This window comes from Oncorhynchus nerka, linkage group LG16 (genome assembly GCF_034236695.1).
Source record: "Oncorhynchus nerka isolate Pitt River linkage group LG16, Oner_Uvic_2.0, whole genome shotgun sequence".
NCBI classification, from domain to species: Eukaryota; Metazoa; Chordata; class Actinopteri; order Salmoniformes; family Salmonidae; genus Oncorhynchus; species Oncorhynchus nerka.
The window spans coordinates 8,573,808-8,590,092 of NC_088411.1; the positions used below are offsets into that span (position 1 = coordinate 8,573,808).

The window sequence follows — 16,285 nt, forward strand, 5'->3', positions numbered from 1 at the left end:
CATACAGTTTGCCTGTCACCCTAAAGTACTCATTACATTTTGAATGCTTAGCAGGACAGGAACATTGTCAAATTCACACACTTATCAAGAGAACATCCCTAGTGAATCCGGCAGATTCACTAAACACAAATGCTTTGTTTGAAAAGTGTCTGAGTGTTGGCGTGTGCCCCTGGCTATCTGTAAATAAATAAACAAGAAAATAGTGCTGGCTGGTTTGCTTAATATAAGGAATTTGAAATGATTTATATTTTTACTTTTGATACTTAAGTACATTTTAGCAATTCAATTTACTTTTGGTACTTAAGTATATTTAAAAACAAGTACTTTTAAACTTTTACTCAAGTAGTATTTTACTGGGTGACTTTCACTTTTACTTTAGTAATTTTCTAAAGGTATCTTTACTTTGACTCAAGTATGACAATTTGGGTACTTTTGCCATCACTGCCATTCAAACCTTGAAAATACATTTCAGCCCCTAAAATAGAATTGTGCAATTTGTTTATTGGCTGATTGACAATTGCAGTGTACTTACTTACGTGCTGATTGAAAGGAGACCCCTTTAGCAAGCACAGTTAATATTTTCAGCATTTCTTTCGAAAGCATGATCTTTAAACTGTTAGTATTTGAACATATCACAAGCACAAACATGTGTCCAGTTACAAACCTAATTTCTTTCTGAAAGGAAAAGTACACACAGCGATAGGCCTATACTATGTTTGACGGTTTGAAACCTATGCACTCAAATCACCATGACTCGGTCACTGATTACCATTCATAAAAACAACCTATGAGAAACTTGGTTCCGTGAACAAACTTAGGAATGTTATGGTTGGATATCCGTAGTGTTGTATGATAGAAATATAAGAAAGGGGATGATTCTTACAATGTGAAAGAGGAAAATTAGTACAAGTGTGATGCAGACAACATTTATAGATGCGAGTCCTATAGTACCACAAGTACGACTCGTGTGCTTAAAACTGACATGCAGGTGTCTCCTAAAAAGAAACAGCTTATTTCCTTAGTCTGCAGTGTCTGTTCCTTATACAATCCACAGGTCAAATGTTGCTTGTAGCCAGACATCTAGAATAACAGTACTTTTGATACATACATACATACAATATTGCATTGTTTAGGCCAATTCACTACTATATCTAAAATAAATCTGACATCTCAGTTCTTTAGCATTCCTAAAGTCTCAATACCCAACACAATGGAGAAGATTGGAATTCTGATTACATTCACAACCTCCATGCTCTTTGGGACAGAGAACCTACCCTGGCCCTGTCAATAGGTAAAGCCCATGACCTGACATCAGTGGCAAAATGACCCCCCCCCCATCTCATTGGGTGTCAGGGGTCGTGTAACGGCCTGGCTGATTGGCCGACCGGCCCGTCAGTAGTGTGTTGTCGGCCATGGCGACCAGCTCGTTGACAGTGTGCAGAAGGTTGTGCCTGTGCTTCATCAGCAGCCACTTGTTGAGCCGCTGGTCCCTGAAGCCCATCTCCAGCAGCACGGCCATCATGGAGGCGTCCTGGCTGGCCGGGTCCACACCACGCTGCAGTGAAGGGGGTGGGGGAGCCAGGTCAAAAGGTTAGTTCTCGTTTGTCATGTTAAAGTGCACCGGGGTTTATACAATAATACTGAACATTCAACACTGTAAAAAAAGACATGCATCACCTTGGTCTTTTGAGCCAAAAACACTTTAAAATAGAGAAGCAACTTTTTTCACAGTTGTATGAAATAATCACTCATCTTTATGACGTTATAACCATTCATCATAGAGCATATTAAAAAGTTACGTCAAGTTTTATCTCATGGCAGTGTGTGACGAGGTGACGTAGTGTGCTGTATGTGGGACCTACCTGTGTGGAGCAGCTCTGTCCAGTGAAGAGAGCCTTGTAGGCGGACGCTGCCACTGACAGAACGCCCTTTACTAGTCCTTCCGTGATACCGCCTTGGCCTCTACAGAACAGGAAGGATGTTGTCAGCCACTATGGGGAACTATTTGTTCCAGGGCCAGTGGTTTGGAGCTAAGCAATGCTTTCACAAGACCCAAAATGCCACAAAGCGTGTCAAAAAAAAGCTGTGTCACAGTTATATCACCAATGACATCACACCATGAAGGTCTTTAAAGATCTTCTCTTTATTGCGGTTTTATCATTTACAGTTGTATCTTCTGATATCTACCTGTAGGCAGGTAGCGTAGTGGTTAAGGGCATTGGGCCAGTAACTGAAAGGTTTCTGGTTCGAATCCAGAGCCGATGAGGTGAAATGGGTTGACGTGCCCTTGAGCAAGGCACTTAACCCTAATCTGGATGAGATCTTCTGCTAAATGACTAAGATGTAAATGTCATGTGTCAAAAATACTGTGCCTAACTATTAATGATTAGTAGACATTGAAACGTTTCACATTCAAATATTAATTTGTTGGCAGAAACCAAGTGTTTCAACCAAGACAAATGAGGACAAACATTTTGTTGGGGGAACTTTTACCATTGAAAAGCGATATTACAAGTATAAATACAGTAAAGTACAAACACTAAAATGTTTGACGCAAAATAGCATTGTTTTTTTAATGACAATTTCTAAATTCAAGGAGTTGGTCTGATGGGGGCAGTCTCATGACATCGGCCTCCCCCTTGCTTGCGGGAACAATGGAGAAGCAATAGAGGACCAAAGAGGAAAGGCCCACCTGCCATATCATGAGGAGACCCGGACCACCTATTGAGATGCGACTTTTGTTAAGTAAATCAGGTGATAAATGACGTACTAGGGAGGCTGGAGTCGGTCTTTTAATATTGTGTAGGTGTTTCACCTTGGGCGCAGGGAGCTGCAGGGTCTGGAGTTGTACGTCTCCAAGGCACTGGCTAAGCCCGATGGTCTGGTTGTACTAGATACTGAAATATAGATGGGGGGGGGGGGGGACACATGCTGGATGAGAGAGCTATTACAGAACAGTTGAGACGTTTTCCTGTTCCCGTCTCTTGGAAAGACACATATGTTTCCTTTCTGGTCAGTGGCCGCAGACGGCGAAGTGAACACATCCTCAAAAAGACATGAAGGAACAAACACAAGACAAGCTAGTCACATTAGTTCAATTGCATATTTTTTGGGGGACTGTGTGATCAGAGCTTCCAAAAAAAACAAACACGTCTGCTTCATGCAGTGAAAAGACTGTATTTTGTAGACACTTTCCCGACCGGCTGTGTGTGTCTTAACACTCACCATTTAAATGGACCACTGGTTGGCATGGTTCTACTGGTCCAGACGCTCGTTGACTTGTTGGCTCTGCAACATGGACTGCTTCAGACCTGGAAAACACACCAAAAATAATGATATACTGATCGGAGAGAGAATGGACAGTGGGGTATAATATCAGGCTGATAGTCCTCCCACAGAAGATACTGAACAATTTGATTGAACAGTAACATATCGTGATATCATTGTCCCCTGTAATAGCTGAGCTGATAGCCTACTATTGCCTCAGAGAGCCCTCTCACCTGTGTGTGTACAGGGCTTGTGGGGGCAGGAGTGAGACCGGCGGTGGCACCACCTCAGGGGCAAGGGGGACAGCATCCAGCGTCTGGGAGGCACACAGCATCTGGTTGACACTGCTGTGGATGGTGGTCTCCGTGACTGTGGCTGCAGCCTCGCCCCTCTCTTGCCTCTCCCCCTCTGGGGTGGCTCTATCCAGCTCCTCAGGCTCAGAGTCTGGCGCCGCCTCCTGCTCCACGGCTGCCGTAGTGACAGGCTCCGAGAGGGCGGAGCTGTACGTGGACTCGTCCAGCGGCCGACTGGTGTCGAAGCAGTCCGGCAGGACTATGACGTAGTCCTCGCAGGAGGACGAGGACAAGGTGGAGATTTGGCTGCTCACCTCGTCCCAGTCCGCTCGTTCTTCTTCTTCTTCCTCCTCATGTTCTTTCTCCTCTTCAATCTCCACGTAGTTGTCATCCTTTTCATCTTCTTTATCCTCGGCTTTCTGGTCCTTCACATCCTTTCTGCCTTTGTTGTCTTCCTCGTCCTCCTCCTTCATTGCATACAGCTCCATGTACACATTCTCAACCTCTGGGGCCAGAAGCACCTCTGAGGACAATGCATTGAGAACAAACCAACCGTTTTCTGATTATGTCTCGTAATCATGTCTTCTGCTAATTTACAATTGCCAATGTGTAAAAAGGTGAGAGCATTACTTGGTGCATTTTGACTTGAGTTACTAGAGTCTGTAAACAGAAGCAGACAGTGAGAGCGGTTCCTTACCTGTGACAGTCTCCTCTGAAAGTGTGATCTGGGGAAGGCCTGGAGGTGAACCTTGATCTCTCATAACACCCATCATCAGCAAATCTGGTCCTGTCACTCTTAATGCGGTGTCAAATACTTTCCTCTCATAGCCGAAGACAGGGCCCGAGGCTACAGCTCCAAAACCTGAAACAACTTTAGTTTTTAACTTCAATTTAGACTATTTAGTTATTTAGCAGACGCGCTTATACAGAGCGACTTACAGTAATGAGTGCATACATTTTCATACTGGTCCACCGTGGGAATCGAACCCACAACCCTGGCATTACAGGGTTGTGGGTTCAATACTGTCATACAGTATTGCATGACAGTCATAACAAATACCACAGATAGTGAGTGGACAGAACAACCATACTCAGTTGAATGATAAAGTCTCATATCATTTTCACTTAGTGATGTTTACATGTTTTCACATTTTGTTGGGAAATTCAACCAAACAAGATCACCTTTGGGCTTGCAGTAGCTGGACTGATGTCTGCGAGGGGGCTTGTGGTCGGGAGCCTCCTCGAGGGCGAGGATCACCGTCTCACACACAAACTGAGTCCCACTGATGTCTTCCTCCTCGTGGCCAGGTGGGTCAGAGTTCTCCCCGTTCACTCCTGACCACAACACCCAATACAAAGATTAGGGTCATCACTGGGATCAAAACTTCTTTCACTCAAGCCGACACGTCCCCCTAGTTAACATAACGCCTCAATTCTAGCCTACATTCATAAGAAACACAACATCTCACAATTTCATATGTATTGTTTTCACTTATTTACTGTACAACTCAGTATGGTGAAAGTCCACGACATTCGCCTCTGCCTTACCTAGCAGGTTGTTGACCCGGTTCATCTCCGTGTTGTTTTCGACCTGGTCGGTGCCTGGGTGCTCCAGTAGAGGGCCATTGTGGGGCAGAGGGGACACACAGGGGGTCAGATCTACCAATGGAACAAAAACAAACTCATCTCGGTCATCACAAGTCTGACAAGCATTAGGTCTTGAAACTCTCTGAATATCAGGGAAGAAAATGCCCCACCAAAAAAAAAACTTGACATGCATTGTGGTGGCGTCGTATTATTTCTTACCGACTGGAGTGTTGTTCGGAACTTTCTCCAACTCTTGCACAGCGTTAATATCCAGCAATTCAAAGGACAAATGATCCTAAAAAAAAAAAATACAAAGCACAAATATTGTTGAGTCATTGAATAAAGCTTGACGTTGCCCCGTGGTGTACTCTACCTTTACGGCAAAGCCTTGACCTAAGCCTTTCCTCACCTGTGCAGTGAGCAGGTCTACAGAGGGGAAGTGGTAGTCTCTGTGGCAGTAGTCTACAGACACGGCCAGACCACTGTCCCTGGAGCTGTTACTCGACATCCCCTCCACCTTCACCACCACGGGCCCGGGCTCCACCTCCTGAAGCAGTGTGGGAGAATGTCTAAACATGAGCAAGGCTTGGAATGATATAACGATACTAATAGTGGTGGAAATAGGCTGGATTTTGAGGTTTTATTACTGAATCTAAGTCCAGCCCTATAGAAGTGTCTGCATTAGCTAAGTAAATATTATTGCTTTGTACCTGGTGTCAAATTTGCTTAGTAAATCCGTCCCTGCACTAGTGTATGTACTGGGTAAAGAAATGTGAATGGGACACAGAGGTGGTTGACTTGCCAGGCATTTGTTCTGTGGACAGTTGGCGTGTGGGCTGGTGCTGGGGGCCACCACAATGCTGCACCACACGCGAGGGCCAAACTGCTCTCCGCAGTGTGCAAGGCGCCAGTGGGAGGTGTAGGTGCCCTCCATCACCGGGGCGATGAAGGCCACACTGACCACGCCCACCTGGCCCGGCTGCAGGAGGGGCACGGCCACCTCACGCTTCTCCTCCAATGCCAGTGCCAGGTTACCCCACATGCACTTCAGCTAAAGACACAGGCATGCAAAGAAGACACAGACATTTACACAAACCCAAGGAACCAGACACAAACACTTAAACAGAGAGCTTACACTGAATCCACAAAAGGCTGTAGCACTGGTCTGGTTAATCAGAGAGGGTAAGTACTAATTACAAATAATCAATAGTTACAATTAGGTGGGGTTAGTTCTAGTATTCGGGTTAGAGATTGAGATCGTTTTAGTATGCAGGTTAGGGACTTAGATCGTTCCTCTTGGGTGGTACCTTGGTCTCGGAGGTCCAGTTGATGATGCCGGAGTTCTTCATCTTCCAATACTTGATGAACTTGGTGCCGGGCTCTCGGCGGGTCCCGTCAGGCAGATTTTCATCCAGAAACAAGGCAGCCATAGTGGGCACCAAGGTGGTGTAGGAGACCTCGGGACCCCTAGTATTTCAAGTGTACAGAGCATTGTTGAAAACAGCCCCGGCTTCAGACCCATCCCTGTTTTTTTTATGAATCATCGAAAAAAGCAGGATCCTTTTTTGCAGCTCAAAGCTATTTTTTTGTTTAGAAATATATGAAGCAGCAGCAGCAGATTCACACGTGAGGTAGTTCCATCATCCACCAGCGATAAACTCTATTACAACTATTACAAAGATGGCCTATTTCTTGGGAAAATATTTGATTTTTGCTCCATGCTGGGCCTAGAGACAACCAGCACTCTGACGCCCTCCCGGGGTGGCGCTTACTCTGGACTGGAAGCCTGGGGGTCTGGGGCAGGGCCTGGTGCTGGGGCAGCAGCCTGGGTGGTGGCCACGTTGGATCTGGCGGAGGTAGAAGCAGGGCCGCTCCATTGCAGGACCCTCTTCTCCAGCCTCAGCTTCTTCTTAATCTCCTTCACCTCGGCCTTGAGCTGCCTCCGCTCGGCTTTGAGGCGCTGACGCTCAGCCTTGCGCACAGTCCGGTCTCCTCGCCTTGGAAACCTGGGCACAAACAAAATGTAGAGAGAGGTGTGAAGGCTAAGCATCTTCTGACAATGCAAGAAAGTAAGATAGGTAAAGTAATGCATAGACAACATCACAGTAAAGGCAGGCTTCTATATCCAGCGAACTAACCTTAATTCTCCTGACATCCCATGCTCAGGGATGGAGAGGGGAGTCTTGGTTCTCACCAGGTTGTGACTGGGGTCGTGGCTGTGTCGACACAGCTCACATAAGATACAGGATGGACACACTCTGTCGAAAAACAGGACACCAAAAATAATGCACGGGCAAGGTTATATACTTATATTACTCAATGGAAGTGACATATTTCATGAAGAATAAGTCAAATAAACATTTTATACTATTTCAACTCCTGAGTTAATCATTAACAACATAATAGCACTAGATCTGTTATTGTTGCGATGCGGTTTACCTGCACTGATAAGCTCCATCGGTGGCTGGTCTCTTGCATTTGCTGCATTCCGGAGTGTAGCCCAATGAGGAGTAGGCGGGGGGGCCGATGGAGGAGTTCACCTTTGGGCCTTTGATATTGACTCCGCCCACTGCTCCAAGGGCCTCGAGAGGCCCATCACAGTTGGGGGTCTTGTGGGTGCAACACTGGCCAGAGAAGTCACTGCACATCCTCTCCACTACCTCCTTCACCACCTCATCCTTGAACTGACAGGAGAGGGATCCCGTTAAAAGAGGTTCCCACATTTTTTTTTTAAAGTTGATTTTTAGGGACGTTTTCCTTTATATTTCTGAAATAGTAAACAATATCATTTCAATATGGACTTACTTTTTCCATGTAAGATCTAAACCAAGCTGGGGGAAGTTTATCCTCTGGCTTAGTTACTTTGTTGTCCTTCACAACCACCTATAAAATCAAATGATCGACATTAAACTCATTATGATTGGTCAAATTCATACAATGACACCAAAGTGTGTGTTCATCAAATCTTAGCTCTACTTTTATTATTACATTGGCCCAACATTTCATGAAGACAACGATTATATTGCTCATGCCAAAATATACCACCCTGACACAACACTTTTCTTACATTCAGACAACATTACATCAACATTGAAAGCCGTGAATGGTGCTCTTACAGCATCTCTCTTGGGAGTGACCTGTGTGCCTTTGTCCACAGTTTTGACCCTGCAGGGGTACGGCGGGGCTGGCCGGAGTTCCCCCTTCAGCTCCTTCACTTCTTGGGTCTTGCCCGGCCCAGTGCCAGCCTGCCCCTGCTTCGCCTTGTAAACGTTCATGTGCAACTGGTTCCCCTGCTTCTCTGCACTCTGGAGGAAATACATACAACACATGCCACGTTCAGTAATTACATACAGCATTCTACACACTGGAAGAAAAAGTTTAAATATTTTATTTTAGCTATTGAAAGCCATGAAAGAACATGTCAATTTGAATACCTTCACACCCTCCTCATATTCCTCTGAAACACAATCAAAAGAGATCAGAGAATACATTTGTATTGGTGAAGATTATGAACGGTAAAGCTTTAATAACAGCCACAAAAAAAGCCTATTAAATTAACACTATTTAAATACCTTGGCTATTGATGGAAACCTGGATCAAAGAAAAAGGAGATGCAGAAACAGAAAGTGTTACACAATATCTTCTTCAGTATACTGAATAATCAACCATTATTAATATTTGGGCAGCAGGTTGTCTGGTTCGAATACCGGAGCCGAGTTAATAGTGGACAAAACCTCAATTGCCTCGACTAACATGGACTCTGTACCGGTACCCCCCTTTATATAGTCTCGCTATTGTTAACTTACTGCTGCTCTTTAATTATTTGTTACTTTTATTTCTTAATCTTTTTTAACTGCATTGTTGGTTAGGGTCCTGTAAGTAAGCATTTCACTCTAAGGTCTACGTGTTGTATTCGGCGCATGTGACTAATAAAATGCGATTTGATTTGACAAGGTGAAAAAAAATCCGTTCGCTGTGCACTTGGCAAGGCTCTTAACCCTAATTGCTCCATCGGCGCTGTACAACGTCGTGACCTTACTCTCTGGGGGAGTTACACGTGTGTGTAAGAGGATAAATATAAGAACACCCCCCTGCTAATGTATCTCTTGTGTTTTATTATTACTACTGTTGTTGTTGTACACCAGAAATGTTGGCACTGCATTCGTTGAAATAATACACAGTAGCACAAAATACATCTGAACTCACCTCCTCGTTGTCCTCATCAAAATATTTCACTTGAAAATGGCTTATTCCAAATGATGCTTTTATCTGCAGATTCAATTTAAAAAGCATTATGATTGAGGATCAGCTTAACAAGATAACATCACATATAATCATCATTTGTGTTGTTAGAAAAATAATTAGCAGACAAATGTAATTCGTGTGGTGTAATGTTGTGCTAGCTAGGCCTGCTAGGCAAGGGGCCTCGAATAATCCAGGCTAGATAAACTGCGCCAGCGCTACTTACCCAGGCTTCCACCGACTCCCATTCCGACTTGTCCAAATCTGGAGCAACAAATCTCTTTACATTTCCCCTGAAATTCACTTTAATAGTGACAGGGAGACCCATTGCTAATTTTTGCGATTAAATAAGGACAATCATGAAAGGTAATAGTGGACAAAACGAGCTTTCGCACTCGCCAATCCTCTTGTTTACATCTTCAGCTGCGTTTAGGAAAACACAATGACGCGTTCAGCACTTACCTAATACGCATGCGTATTCGTTTGTAGTGTTGTCGCATGCTGAATACGTCATTTTTAAGCTCACAAGTGTGGCTGACGGGAGTGGGAAAACCACACGTTTAGCCCCGAATTGAATGAGTTGAGGACAATCGTACTTTTACCCGGTTTGTGGTCAAAGAAGATGAATTCTCTCCTCAAGGTGGACAATGAACTCAAAACTAAGGTAAAACGTGATTTATCAACGCCACATGTCACGAGACATCATGGGGGAAAGTTGCTGCTAGCTAGCTAATGTAATGCTAACGTGACTTAGCTTGCAATTATAAGAATCAGAATGAGGCCAAGTGTTTAAGGTAATTTGCTTTATCTTCTGCGCCCGTCATAACGGACAAGGCAAACTGTCTTAACAGGGTGCACCTCCCTGAACAAAAGGGTTGCTGTGCCGCATATTTCGGTGCGAGCTAACGGTGTCGAGGTACCGTTAACTCAATTCGGCACAATTTTTTTTAGGCCTAGTCAGTAGAGTAAGCATGTTGAAATGACGTTGATGAACTGAGGACTGGTATCATATTCCAGACAGTAGTCTAGTCTACTCACTTGTTGTATTTAAACAGACTTGCTGATTTATTGAATTGTTTGCCTGCGATATGACAGTTGTTTGGTTATTTGTTCAGGTCGATGCTTTCAGAGAACGAATTACTGGGGAGGTGAGTTTCCTTTCAGTGGTTTATTCATTGAGGGACAAAAGCAAGTATTTTAGCTAGCTACCTGTATCTAGATCTGAATGTAATTTTCCAACTCAACTCTTTGTTTCACAGGCGGAGGAGTTAGTTGCAAGTTTTTTCCCAAATAAGTTATTGGAACTCGACCATTTCCTCAAGGTAAACATATTTATGTCATAAAAATGAAATGATTAGTCAAATGTCCTCTTGACTTCCCTTTATAGTGTGTGTATGTGTTGTTGGTCATCCTTTGCAGGATCCTGGCTTAAACATCTGTGAACTGAAGGAAATACACTCAGAAATCAACTTGACTGTGCCAGACCCCATTATACTCTCAAACCTCCATGATGGACTTGAAGCGGTGAGACTTGGAATGGAATTTAACACCCTGTAATTACCAAATGCCGTCTGTGATTGCATGTGTTCATTGTAAACAACTTGATATCCTCTTCAAAGCAAAATGCCAAAAAGAGGAAGATGGAAGATGGCTCTGGGGAGAACAAGGGTGAGTAGTTCACACACATTTTTACCTCTGAGTTCTGGTGTTTAGTTTATTTTTTTACCACAGGCCTAGTATGGGTGCCTGGCTTTGTCTGAAAGTGGGGGGTGGAAAGCTTTGGTATAATGGCTGCTCCTGAGTGGCCCAGCAGTCTAAAACACTGTCTGTGCTAGAGCTGGCACTACAGACCCTGGTTCAATCCTGGGCTGTGTCACAACCGGCTGTGCTCGGGGGTCCTATAGGGCGGCGCACAATTGGCCCAGCGTTGTCCGGGTTAGGGGAGTGTTTGGCCGGGGGAGGGCCGTCATTGTAAAATAAGAATTTGTTCTCAACTGACTTGTCTAGTCAAATAAAATACTTATCAAGTAATGCAAACAGACCCTGCGCAAGGATAAAGTGACTAAGGGGCAATTAAAATTGGTGAGAGGGCACATTTTTGGGGGGTTCTTGGAATTTATATTGAATTCTGCTTATATCACGCTATACCACAAACATAAAGTTCAAATGCAGAGACTCAGACTATTGAGTGCTTTTGGTTGGCAGGAAATATGTAGTCCTCACATTTTATTGGTCACATACATGTTTAGCAGATGTTATTGCGGGTTTAGCGAAATGCTTGTGTTTCAAGTTCCAACAGTGCAGTAATATCTAACAAGGAGTATCGAACAATTTCACAACAATACACACATCTAAAGGAATGGAATTAAGAATATATAACTATTTGGACAAGCAATGTCGAAGCGGCATAGACAAATACAGTAGAATAGAATACAGTATACATGAGTTGAGTAATGCAAATTGTCAACATTATTAACAATGACTAGTGTTCCATTATTAAAGTGGCCAGGGATTTCAAGACTATGTAAATAGGGCAGCAGCTTCTAATGTGCTAGTGATGGCTATTTAACAGTATGATGGCCTTGAGATTGAAAAACAGCTTCTATCTCTCTGTCCCAGCTTTGATGCACCTGTACTGACCTCGCCTTCTGGATGATAGCGGGGTTAACAGACAGTGGCTCGGCTGGTTGTTGTCCTTGATGATCTTTTTGGCCTTCCTGTGACTTTTGGTGCTGTAGGTGTCCTGGAGGGCAGGTAGTTTGCCCCCGGTGATGCGTTGAGTAGACTGCACCACCCCCTGAAGAGCCCTGCGGTTGTGTGCGGTGCAGTTGCTGTACCAGGTGGTGATATAGCCCAACAGGATGCTCTGGATGCATCTGTAGAAGAAGTTTGAAGGTTTTAGGTGCCAAGGCGCTGTTGCGCCGCCTTCACCACACTGTCTGTGGGTGGACCATTTCAGTTTGCCAGTGATGTGTACGCCGAGGAACTTGAAGCTTTCCACCTTCTCCACTCTGATCCTGTTGATGTGGACAGGTGGGTGCTGCCTCTGCTGTATCCTGACGTCCACGATCAGCTTCTTTGTTTTGTTGACGTTGAGTGAGAGGTTGTTTTCCAGGCACCACACTCCCAGGGCCTTCACCTCCTCCCTGTAGGCTCGTCATTGTTGGTAATCAGGCATACTGTTGTGTTGTCTGCAAACTTGATGATTGAGTTGGAGGCGTGTGTGGCCACGCAGTCGTGGGCACAGGAGGTGGCTGAGCACGTACCATTGTGGGGCCCCTGTGTTGAGGATCAGCGAAGTGGAGGTGTTTCCTACCTTCCCCATCTGGGGGCGGACGGTCAGGAAGTCGAGGACTCAGTTGCACAGGGCGGGGTTCAGACCCAGGGTCCCAAACTTAATGATGAGAATGGAGGGTACTATGTGGTTGAACGCTGAGCTGTAGTCAATGAACAGCGTTCTTACATAGGTATTCTTCTTGTCCAGGTGGGATAGGGCAGTGTGATGGCGACTGCATCGTCTGTGGATCTATTGGGGCAGTAAGCAAATTTGAAGTGGGTCTCGGGTGTCAGCTAAGGTAGAGGTGATATGATCCTTGACTAGTCTCAAAGCACTTCATAATGACAGTAGTGAGTGTTATGGGGTGATAGGCTGTTTAACTGAACAAAATGACTATGTGAATGCAACCATACACACGGGTGTCTTATCAAAATAATGCAAACTATAAATGCCGAAAGTAGTACCCTAGTTATTCATGTAAACTAAGATACTAAATAGCAGTTTGTCTTAGACTACCGACACAACTGCGAATATGAACGAACACAATGCCGGCATACATTAAAAACAGTTTCAATACTTGCAGTTCCATTTAAACGCATGAAAAGCAATAGGCTACCAAGATAACCATAGCAATAATATGTAGGCTATCCATTTCTATGATGAAACATACCAATATGTAGCTATACCCAGGAGAGTCATTTGGTTTCTTGCATCGGAATGATATTGATTTCTGCTTATATCACACCAAAACATAAAACTTAAAATGCAGAGACCATTGAGTGCTTTTGACCAAAAAGTGACAGGTTGGCGTGAAATCTGTTTCGCTCTATCAGCACCATGGACAGCACCCTACACACTTAGCAAGGCTGTTTTGGCAATGGAAATATAGGCTAGCTAAAGAAGTCATTTTGCCATTGCATAGCCTAGGTGTTTGCTGAAAATGAAGCCACTGGCTATACTACCAAGATTTTGATGTAAAACCAACCAATTCAACTGAACAACATTATAAACGCATCATGCAACAATTAACGATTTTACTGAGTTACAGTTCATATAAGGAAATCAGTCAATTGAAGTAAATGTATTCATCTCTAATCTATGGATTTCACATAACTGGACAGGGGCACCATGGTTAGCCCCCCCCCCCCCCAGGCAGAAATACTCCTCAGTTTCATTAGCTGTCAGGATGGCTGGTCTCAGACAATCCCCCAGGTGAAGAAGCCGGATGTGGAGGTCCTGGGCTGGTGTAATTACACGGGGTCATGCTCCTTCAACTTTAGACATCTGTGGCATTGTGTTGTGACAAAACGGTACATTTTAGAGTGGTCTTTTATTGTCCCCTGCGAGATGCACTTGTGTAATGATCATGCTGTTTAATCAGATTCTTGATACGCCATACCTGTCAGGTGGATGGGTTATCTTGGCAAATGAGAAATGCTCACCAACAGATGTAAAGACATTTGTGCACAACATTTGAGAGAAATAAGCTTTTTGTGCATTTGAAACATTTCAGGGATTTTTTTATTTTACTTCAGCTAATGAAACATGTGACCAACACTTTACATGTTGCGTGTTATATTTTAGTTGAGCATACGTTTGTTTCTTACCTTTCCAGAAGAGTTGCAGTCTTCTTGATGCTCTGTTGAACTTCCTGAGTAATTGATCATTTCATTCTTCCCGAAATCGTCTTTTAAGATCCCCCTTCAAATGCCAGTTGGATTAGTTGAGCTTTCGTTGGATGTATAGCATGCTTCATCTGTGCTGACTTAACATATTTGTCAGTGGAAAATAAGTTATTGCCAGCTGCCTATCATTTAACAAGTGTTGACACCTCAGTTCCCATTGCACACCAAACTTGTTTTTCTTTCTGCAGTGCATTTCAAATGCTCCCTGTTTGCTGCGTGCCTAGGGAATGGTCAAGTCCAGTTATAAAACCTCTCTTGTTCATCTTCTCTTCCCCTTCTACAGTGGCTGGCACCAAGGTTTTTGTCATGCCCGGTGGGATGATGAAGAGCAATGCCAAGCTGGTGGACCTGATCGAGAAGGTCAAGCCAGAGATCAGGACACTGATAGAGAAATGTAACACGGTACGTAGCTTTATCCCACACCGTTTTTCCTTAATCTATTTGGACGGGTGCTCATATCACTCATTGAATATTAGATCATGGGTGATAAGTAGTCTTTCTTGTTCTTCAGGTCAAAATGTGGGTTCAGTTGCTTATCCCAAGAATAGAAGATGGCAACAACTTTGGAGTTTCAATTCAGGTGCCATGTTTACTTTAAATGTATTAAAAGGGCAAATGTTATTGCAGTCTGTACCTAAGGTCTCATTTAAGTGTATAGCTACATTGAACCATTACTCAATTACTGATTGGGCATCTGCAGGAGGAGACAGTTGCTGAACTCCGAACAGTGGAGGGAGAGGCAGCATCTTACCTCGACCAGATATCCAGGTACTAACTAGTCTTTACTTTGTTTACGCTGAGCACTCTTACTGCAGTAGACTATGTAATCATCTTATTTCCTTTCTGCCCATAGATACTACATCACAAGAGCAAAGCTGGTGTCCAAAATAGCAAAATACCCACATGTGGTAAGTGTGATTTGCTAACTGCAGGTCTGGTTGGCAAGCTTCTTCCAGGCAGAAACCTATCTAGTGTGTGCATTTACTGAGGGCAAACCGATGGTATGGGCATTTGGATATCGTTCCAACCCTAATATGCATATTTTACCTACATTACTATTTACCTTATGTCGCTCTGTCGCTAAATAGGAGGACTACCGGCGCACAGTGACGGAGATCGATGAGAAAGAATACATCAGCCTCAAGATCATAGTTTCAGAGCTGAGAAATCAATACGTGAGTCAAATGTCCTGTTATACACAGGAATAGTTTCTCACCATCCATTTCTACCCGCAAGTTAACATGTTGCGTTCTAATCATGAACTCTGCTCTGCTACAGGTAACGTTACACGACATGATCTTGAAGAACATTGACAAGATAAAGAAGCCTAGGAGCAGTAATGCCGAGGCGTTGTACTAAGACTGACCCAACCACCCTTCCCCTGCCATGTTGTCAAGTTTTACGGTACCCCCAAGCCTGGGTTTGGGTCGTCTGACCGTCTAGAGCTAAACCATCACACCCAGATCAGTACAATCCAGAAACCATAGACCCAGTAGAGACAACGTATTTTCGTTTTTGATTTGTAAAATATCTTCATTGTTTTAAAACCCTTTCAAGAATTACGTTATGAGATTGCTCGACGAACAGAGAGGTCTAGAAAAAGTGCTATGTATTTTTAAAAATGTAATTAAAAAACATTTTGTCCATGCATCTCCCACTGTCTTTTGTTGAACTTATTTACACCCAGCTCTGTTTTGGATTGGTCCAAGATAGCATTGACCATTTTGATATCTGTCTACTGCTTTACCGAATGTGTTCTATGGCTGCGATAGGAGACAAGTCCCATGTAGGTCACTGAAGAAGTGCTTTTAGCAGCTGTGTGTTCAATTACCCTGGTGGTAATGGCTGACTGCCTGTATGCTGGATATTATGGACTCAAAGCAGAACAATTATTTCAGAATGTAAGATTGTTTTTTTAGTTGTATTTCTTAAAA

At 43.9% G+C, this 16,285-nt stretch overlaps 2 protein-coding genes across 7 annotated transcripts; one reads left to right on the forward strand and one right to left on the reverse strand.

The window, feature by feature from the left end:
- Positions 1 to 481: 481 nt before the first annotated feature.
- On the reverse strand, positions 482 to 9,833 carry LOC115143977 (next to BRCA1 gene 1 protein-like). Of its 6 annotated transcripts, none has more exons than XM_029684487.2 (21): positions 9,616 to 9,833; positions 9,354 to 9,416; positions 8,720 to 8,738; positions 8,582 to 8,604; positions 8,264 to 8,452; positions 7,953 to 8,030; positions 7,587 to 7,831; positions 7,286 to 7,405; positions 6,920 to 7,153; positions 6,455 to 6,614; positions 5,950 to 6,198; positions 5,557 to 5,694; positions 5,367 to 5,442; positions 5,109 to 5,219; positions 4,743 to 4,895; positions 4,258 to 4,422; positions 3,501 to 4,083; positions 3,226 to 3,311; positions 2,816 to 2,897; positions 1,863 to 1,962; positions 482 to 1,555 (listed from the first exon to the last, which is right to left on the reverse strand). In XM_029684487.2, the coding sequence occupies exons 1-21, from the start codon at positions 9,715 to 9,717 to the stop codon at positions 1,340 to 1,342; spliced, it is 3,192 nt and encodes a 1,063-aa protein (XP_029540347.2). In that variant the 5' UTR covers positions 9,718 to 9,833; the 3' UTR covers positions 482 to 1,339. The 6 variants fall into 6 exon arrangements, with proteins under 6 accessions (XP_029540347.2, XP_029540350.2, XP_064858467.1 ...); XM_029684490.2 differs by lacking the exon at positions 482 to 1,555 and adding an exon at positions 2,188 to 2,336 and having other exon boundaries at positions 1,875 to 1,962; XM_065002395.1 differs by lacking the exons at positions 482 to 1,555; positions 1,863 to 1,962 and adding an exon at positions 2,122 to 2,325.
- Positions 9,834 to 9,915: 82 nt separating this feature from the next.
- Positions 9,916 to 16,001, forward strand: psme3 (proteasome activator subunit 3). Its single transcript, XM_065002396.1, has 11 exons — positions 9,916 to 10,053; positions 10,505 to 10,537; positions 10,649 to 10,711; positions 10,809 to 10,913; positions 11,009 to 11,057; positions 14,635 to 14,753; positions 14,863 to 14,931; positions 15,052 to 15,119; positions 15,205 to 15,259; positions 15,440 to 15,526; positions 15,630 to 16,001. The coding sequence occupies exons 1-11, from the start codon at positions 10,012 to 10,014 to the stop codon at positions 15,708 to 15,710; spliced, it is 771 nt and encodes a 256-aa protein (XP_064858468.1). The 5' UTR covers positions 9,916 to 10,011; the 3' UTR covers positions 15,711 to 16,001.
- The last annotated feature ends 284 nt before the right edge of the window (positions 16,002 to 16,285 follow it).